Source organism: Alligator sinensis, unplaced genomic scaffold (assembly GCF_000455745.1).
Source record: "Alligator sinensis unplaced genomic scaffold, ASM45574v1 scaffold614_1, whole genome shotgun sequence".
NCBI classification, from domain to species: Eukaryota; Metazoa; Chordata; order Crocodylia; family Alligatoridae; genus Alligator; species Alligator sinensis.
Genome location: NW_005842294.1, coordinates 1,106,526 through 1,114,653, shown reverse-complemented (window position 1 = coordinate 1,114,653; position 8,128 = coordinate 1,106,526). Strand labels below are relative to the sequence as shown.

At 41.9% G+C, this 8,128-nt stretch overlaps 1 protein-coding gene across 1 annotated transcript in view; it reads left to right on the top strand.

Annotated features, from left to right (window-relative positions):
* The window catches only part of AGA (aspartylglucosaminidase), a 26,569-nt gene extending 18,447 nt beyond the window's left edge, over window positions 1-8,122 (top strand). Inside the window, exons 7-9 of the mRNA XM_025209548.1 lie at window positions 1-106; window positions 4,080-4,213; window positions 5,136-8,122. Of these exons, the coding sequence (XP_025065333.1) occupies window positions 1-106; window positions 4,080-4,213; window positions 5,136-5,236 (341 nt within the window). The 3' untranslated portion in view covers window positions 5,237-8,122. The remainder of the gene's footprint in view (window positions 107-4,079; window positions 4,214-5,135) is intronic.
* Window positions 8,123-8,128: the final 6 nt, after the last annotated feature.

The window sequence follows — 8,128 nt, the reverse complement described above, 5'->3', positions numbered from 1 at the left end:
GTGTAGGAGACTCTCCAATAGCTGAAGCTGGAGCTTATGCTGATAGCACAGTTGGTGGAGCTGCAGCCACTGGAGATGGTGATGTCATGATGCGCTTTTTACCCAGGTTTGTCCTTTTGGGGGAAATTGCTGAAGTATCCCTGGAGAAATGTTGTGGAATAAAATCTAACACACAAAATGATTTATTAAGAAGACTGTTTGTTTTATTGGTTTACTGCACAGCGTGGCATGCAGAAAGGGAAAAAGGAGACATTAGGGCCAATCACCATGGCTTTAAAAAAACAAAACAAAACACTTGTGTTCTCCAGAGCTTGTCTTGGAGATGACATATCAATTATGAATTCTTTTATTTCCTTTTCCCTACTTCATGACAAATACCTTGAATGCTGACAGTGTTGGGATTCACAGAGCAAATTCCAACACCATATGCCTTCTACCAAAATGTCTTGTTTCATCCCTAGTGTTACTTGTGGGAACAAACAAAGTTTAAGCCCTAAGGAAACAAGGAAGAGGTGATCTCAGATAATTGGTTTCTTTGTCCTGGGATTTATATATAATTAGTCTCATTTACACCTGGAAATAGAGGCAGAAGGAGGGTATGCTTATGCTTGCAGACCCTGCTTAAAACCTTATTGACTGCTATTTTCACGTCTTGCAAGTGATCTTTATTGGAAGGCTCATAGATACGTGTTTGCAATATTCAGTTCTTGAGATAACAGGTTGATACTTATAAGGGATCTGCCATAGTAGTTTGAAACTATTCACACAAATGAATAATTGTTCACTCTAATACTCTGGTTGCCTGTTCCAGTGTGTACTACTGTATTTATGCTTGTCCATGCCCTAGACTCAAATCTTTAGCTGTTCCAAGCCAGATCTTGAATAGAGTGGGAATTGAAATTATTAGTTTCATTGCATGTTTTTGTGAACATTTATAATGTTAGCAATGGAAGTGTGTTGGTTTTGTCTCATTACTAAGGGTATTTTTATACATGGTCCGGACACTGTGGAGGGGTGCTTTAATTAGTAAGCCTCGCTAATAAAAAGTGCCTGAACATCACATGCTGAAAATGGTGGCAGGGCACTTTGAACTGAAGCTTATCGAACAAGATTTAATTCAAAGCATCCCACTGCCATTTTTCAGCATAGGGACGCTGATAGATGTGATGGTAGAGTCTGCTAGAGTGCATTTATTTCCATTCTCCAGCAGACTTCATTAATTGAGTCAAATCTAGCACATTGGAGCCAGCTTCCTGCATGTACATAGGAGCCCTGTAATGGTTATTATTAAACAGCTGTACCCTGTCTGTCGTACATGTGCCACCAGTGGTACACAGACAGCCTGTCAATGGTACGCATGCCCCAGCCAGACCTTCTGTCAACAAGGATGGGAGCTAGGCGCACATGTGTACACACACCCCAGCCATACCCTATTGCACTCCACTCCCACCCTTGTCATTGGAAGGGCCTGGCCCTGCCAGCATACAGCTTCTGGGAAGGGCTGATGCTGCTGCAGCTCCCAGGGACCTGCTCTGCTTTGCCGGTCTCCTGCTGGCTCCAGACAGCACGTAGGGAAGCAGTGGGGGCAGGGCTGCAGCTGGGAGGGAGCGTGGGGCTGCAAGTGTTGGCAGCATGGAGCTTGGGTGGGCCCATGCTCTCCTGGACCAGTGGCACACAGTGGTGGGGGACGCCCCCCCCCCCCCCCCCCCCCCCCCCCCCCCCAAGTGTGCAACCCTGGCAGGCGGTGGCAGTGGCAAAAGCAGGCAGGGGTGCTCAGGGCGCACATGCCTGGTGCAGGCTTCCAGCAGAGCACGGCTCTGCCCCGCGCTGCACATCACAGCGAGGGGTGCAGCCTCTGCTGGGCCACCTGTATCGCCAGCGTTTCCCACACATGCAGCTCTTGCACTCGCCAGGCACAGGAGGGAAGCCCCGCATGCTGGAGCTGACTGCCTTCCCTGCCAGGGTTGTGCGGCACTGGAGGGAAGCCCCAGGCTCCTTACTCTCAGAGGTGGGAAAGGCAACCGGCTTCAGCGCACGGGGTTTCCCTCCTGTGCCTAGCAAATGCAGGAAGCTCCGGCAATACAAACTGCCCGGTGAAGGATGTGCAGCACTGGCCAGAGCTGTGCCCTGAGCATGTCCACCTGTTGCTGTGCCATGAGGGGAGTGGAGGGGATCCCCAAATCCCTCACGCACCCACACTCTGCCCCTACAACCCCCTACATATACACGACTCCCCAACATATCCTGTGTTCCCCCACACACAGTCACAACCCGCCCCCTCCCCCCCCACACACACACATCCCACCTTAAATACTGGTGATACTTAAGGTTGTATCATTTTTAATTAGTGGTGCACAATCTGTCAGATTTTGGGAACTGCAGACCTGAAGCAATTGATTGGAAAAAGTGTGTCAGTTGTGCTAGTACATACTGGTTTTGAAAAGTGACTGGTCTGGAAAAGAAACATACATTTACAGTGTCAGAATATAGGTCTATATTCAAATACCAAAAAGACCGCAATTTGCTTAATTTTGCAACCCTAACGTAGAAGATACATTTTTAAGGAAATTTAGAAATATTAGAGGATCCTTCTTCCAAAGTGATTTGGTGCTGGTACCATTCATGTAGAAGTGTTAATGTATTGTAACATGTCATTGTGACTTGATTTATCTTCTGTTTCTGAAAGCAAAAGTACAGAATAGCAGCCTTTTAGGGATGTGTTGTTGCACGGAATTAAAAGCGCATCTTTGGGGGGTTTTTTCCATGTTGTATAGTTCCAAATTACAACAGAGTTATGGTCTTTGTTTTCTTGAGCATGGCAGAAATGCAAGGCAATATGCAAAAACTATCCATAGTGTCGCTAAGCTTGTTACCATGGATATGAAGGGAATGTAGATATTTTGGGAGGTTTTTTTGTATTCAGAATAAAACATATTTAAAAATCCCATAGCTCCAGTGAGAATATGGGGTAGCAATGTGTAAAGGCCTTCATTTAAAAAAAAAAAAAAAAAAAGTGCAAAGTCAGTTTAATCACAAATTCCACCTCCACATGAGTACTTGTCATTGGAGCTATGGAAAAAATGTTAATGTTTTACTGTGCTTCAACATTTTTAAGGAGAGGCATGGATTTATTCATACTTCTCTAAAAGGTTTTTTGATACCTGAAAATAAGATTTACTCTTTATCTTCAGCATAGTATTAAGATATTTTCAGCAACCTAACACTTTTAGAAATTACTGGAAAAATCAACATAATCCACAAAATAGCAATTCAGAATTCTTAGGTGGGGCAGTTCAAACAGGAAGGAATCTGGCAGTAACTTAGTTTCTTCAATTTCTAATTCATGTTCTATTTAGCATTCTTTCTCTTTTGTATTATTTACAAAAATGTGGTAATATGGTATGTAATACTCTCCAACATGGAGTTTTGCTATTCTCCAGATTTTTAAGTTAGAGTTCAGATCTTTAGGGCTAAGTAGAGAGTCAAAAATCCTGAGGCTAAATTGATTCAATCTTCTCAGGTTAGTCTAAACTGTGTAGGTTGAACCAATATGCAAGTAAACAGACATTCACTTTTGATTCCGGAAATGCAACTACATGCCTACAGTGGCCCAGGCCAGAAGCCAGGGGGAGCTAGAGCATGCCTTCCTGCTTAGCTGGAGCAGACAGCTTGAGCCAAGGCTAACCGACCCACCCTGCAAGGGTAGAGGGTTTGTGGGCTAGGTGCAAAGCATCCTGGGATGTTGGGGCACTGTGAGTTAACCTGAATCTGGAGAGGATCGGCGATAGAAGTTCAGTAAACTAATTTAAATTAAATCGGTTCAGTCTGATACTACATCCATCCAGGTTTATCTTAAACCAGTTTTGGCCATTTTGGAAGTAATTTATGTGCACTGAACTTCTGTTGTGTTCCAGATCTGAATCAGTTTCTGATCACTTATACTGGTTTGTGTCCCTAAGCTAAATTATATTTCAGAATGCGATTTTTTTTTTTTTTTTTTTTTTTTTTATATGGATTTAATTACTCTGATTATACTCTGTCAGACTGATTTAACATTTCTGGTTTTGTTTTTAAATTAGCTATCAAGCAGTGGAGTATATGAGGATGGGAATAGACCCAACTATAGCCTGTCAGAAAGTTATTTCTAGAATCCAGAAGTATGCTCCAGAGTTCTTTGGTGCTGTTATCTGTGCCAACACAACTGGAAGTTATGGTATGTCTTTTTTGTTCAACACACACAACTTAAGTCAGGTCACAAAGACAAATGAAATAGACAGATGAATTTTAAAACAGGAGCCTCCAACCTTCCCAACTAGGGTTTTTTTTGTTTGTTTGTTTGCTTTTGGGGTTTTGTTTGTTTTTTTACTTTTAACTGATGCAGTTGTGCTGTGCATCCATAGCATTGAGTATCAGGCATTTTAATGGGGAGAGAGTTCGGATTTCAGTGTGGCATTAAACAGCACCCTACCAAACCACCAGTAAATCATGATTTTCCATCTTCAGCCTAATCTGTAGGGTTTTCACTGATTATTTCTTAAAGTCTTAGCAAAATTAAAGCCATTTACTGCAGTTTGTCATATTGAGATATGTATGATTTAATTTGAAGGTTAAAAAGGCTCAGGCTACTTTGAGGAATGGTATTATGCAGTCAGAATGTGACTATTAACATAGCTTCAAAGCAATTCCAGATCAGTCATTGTGCTGGGTATCTCATTAGTGGACCCTTAGATCAGTAGAAAATACAATTTGCTGATCAATATGACTTATTGAGTTAGACTGCTTATTGGAGTACTTTGATCTTTTCCTTCCCACAGTTCTGTGTTTGAGAGATTAGAGTTAAAGGAACTCATTACACCCAGCAATATTAAGATATATTTTTGCTAATTTACATTATAAGTTTTGAATTACATTTTAAAGGCATTAATTGCACCGCACTAGACACAGACACTGTATTTCCACTTCAAAAGTAAAAGGCTTTTGAGAAGTCTCAATGTTGGGTTAAACAGATTGTTAAAGGATAATTACACTATTGTAGTAGAATTAATAATTGAGTCTCTAGATGATAAGGTACAACAACCAGTGCACTAATCCAAAAAAAGAATGTAGCAAGTCATACTTTTTTTCCCTTTTCCCAGGTGCTGCCTGCAATAAAATTCCAGGATTCAGACAGTTTCACTTCATGGTTTACACTCCTTTGCTAAGTCAGCCATCTGAGCAAGTAGTAGACTGCATTTAATTATTTCTGTACCATCAGCATCTAGGCTATAAAGACGAAGAAGGAAAAGAAAGCCAATAAGGTTTACTGAACTGCATTTTACGGTCATTCAATTTTGTACTCTTTTGCACCAGTATCTGAGCCTGTAAATGCATGCTGAAATTGCACATACAAATCTACAGGTTTATACTACCATTTCATAATGTCAATAAACTTGATCAGTCCTGCGAACTAATTAGTTTGGCAAGCTCTTTCTAAATTTTGATGGATAGATGGTGTTATCTAGAGAGAAGCTAAGCAAATTTGACACTTTGTTAAAGCAGTGTTGGAAACCCATGAAATTAGCACCGGTTTTCTGAGGGCCCCTCTAGATGTACAGGTAAAGGAGCACTGGGATCTAATAAACAATCCAATGTGTGATAGATCCTATCACGCATTGCCAGTGCAGGGGGAGCTTGGGATCGTGCTACTAAGCCGTGCAGCTGATATCTGCAGGGCTTGCAGCAGGGAGAATGCTGCTGCCACTGCTGGCCTCATCAGCTGTGCTACTTGCAGTGGTGGCAGCATTCTTCCTGCTGCAAGCCCCGCACCTTATGCTGCTGCTGCTGTGAGCCTCCGTCCTGGCATTTCCTCTGCTGCAAGTCCCCCACCTTAGGAGGCTCACAGCTGCAACAGCATTCCTGGCGGTGCTGCCCCTGCTGTGAGCCACATAGCCAACATCTGCAGGGCTAACGGCAGGGGTAGTGCTGGGAACACTGCCACCACCATGAGCTTCTAAGGTGTGGGGCTCATAGCAGGAAGTATGCTGTGCCTGGTGCATGCCCTACAAAGCTTGCACTGTCAAGAAAAGCAACCCAAAAAAAGTGTACCTTGGAAATACAGTGACAAAAATACTCTGTTAATCCTGAGTTAAGATTGCCTGCTAGTATCAAAGTTGTGGTGAATTGACCTATGGATGTGGAGGAGGAATGGGGGCACTGTCATACAAGGTTTCCAACCTTGTGGGGGGGCTCCCAGAAATTGAAAATTACAAATAATGTGTGTAAATAAAGTAGCAGATTTACTAATCTCTAGAGATTTATTTTAAAACTTAATTCAGATTACAATTCCAAGGAATTACTCTCCTCTTAACAAAATGAGAGGTGTGTCTGCCCCTGAATGTCCTAGACCTCCAAATTTCTCTTACTGATCATAGGACCAGAGAGAGAGTGCATGCATTCCATCAGGCAGCTTTAGCCCTGAATTAACTAAGTTTTATGTCCCTGAATAATTGCTTCTAATGATACAAGGCAACACTTCTGTTTTAAAATATTCTTAGGAATCTTAAAATGGATGAAATTTTGTGTAATTATACTAAGCACTGGACAACATTTTTTTCATTTTTGAATGGGAAGCAGTAAAATCACAGTAGAAGTTTGACATGCTGTAGCAGCTTTTGTCTTGATGCATCATTACAGGTATGTTCAGTAACAGTGGCCACATACAGCATTCAGTTTCTCCTTGGAGTTTTAATGATTTTCCATGGGAAACCAGGAGTCTACAAATATTCAGGATTTTTCTCCCAGAGCAAAAGTGGAGTCTTCAGGAAAAAAAATTACCTGGGAATAACCAGAGTTAAATTACTCCCAGGAAAGTTTCTCTTGATGAATGAATGTCTGTACATGTCCTCTTCTGAGAGAGGAGAATATTCCTCCAACATTCCAGGGTGCTTTGCCTCTCCCTCTTCCATAGGAGACTGCATGTTGCTCATTGGACTTGGCTGCTCCAGCCAAGTGTGGAGCAGAACACGCTTCCTTCATAATCCCACATCATGCTGCAGGGCGACACAGGCTGACCCTGTGCATTGCTGCCACCAATCTCAGGGCAGATGGAAGGTGTCTGCAGAGCATGCTGAGATGTGTGTACAAGGTCCCCTGGCTGCATAGGATCAGCACTACAAGCTCTCTGCTCTCCGAGGGCGTAGCAGTCTAATGTTTATCAGATAACTTTGGCTAAATGTTTCTATCAGGAAAACAAAGCTGGAAGAGCATTCCCAGATCATTTGAACATGGGTATGCAGCCAGTGTTGCAATACTGTTATGGACATCACCAATAGGGTCAGAAAGTTACTCTATTTTGTGGCTTTTTTGACTCAGGTGTACTTTTACTAATCTTCCCCTTTAGAAACAGTTGGAGGTCTTTCTTTTCCATAATGGTGTGCAGGATTGCAGAAGTTTCTTCATTTTCAGGCGATAATTTGCTATTCTGCTTCCCTTTTCTTCTTTACCATAACGTGTTCTGTCAGACAGTGTTGGATAGTACTTCTGTTGCCACTGTTTCTTGGTTGTCTGTATTTCTTATTTGTTGAGTAGCTTATTAAGCTGCACAGCTTTTTAAACTTTTCATAGCTACAAATGTAAAAGTTTGCCAACTTGGGCACCTGTCACTGTTTCTGTAGAAGCTTTTTTCAAACTGATTTCACAACCAGTGAAAGCTTTAACACAAAGAGGGCCTGTAAGTTCATAAGCCTTTAAAGAAATGCAGAGAGAGAGCGGCTGTGTGTACCTACATGTTTGTGTGTATGTATATAAAACTTTCCACTGATTCTTTCAGCATCAGCCTTCTCCATCCATTAGAACTATGCTTCAGTTCCCTTTTTTTATCACTAATGCTGAAAATTGAATTATGACAGCCAGCCAAAAATTGTTTGTGGCTTGTTTTCCTTACCTTTGTTTTTGTAGTGCGCCATCCCCTCCAGCCCTGATTTGTACCTGTAAGTGAGCAATAACAAGTATCACAGGTGAAAATTTTGCCCTCTAAAAATAATTTCAGTGACTAGCATTTTTTCAAAGTGATGTTCCTCATTCCATTTCCTACTATGTTTTAGTCATAGATACCAAGTTTCATTTATAATGTAGTTCAGTATCCTGTGGA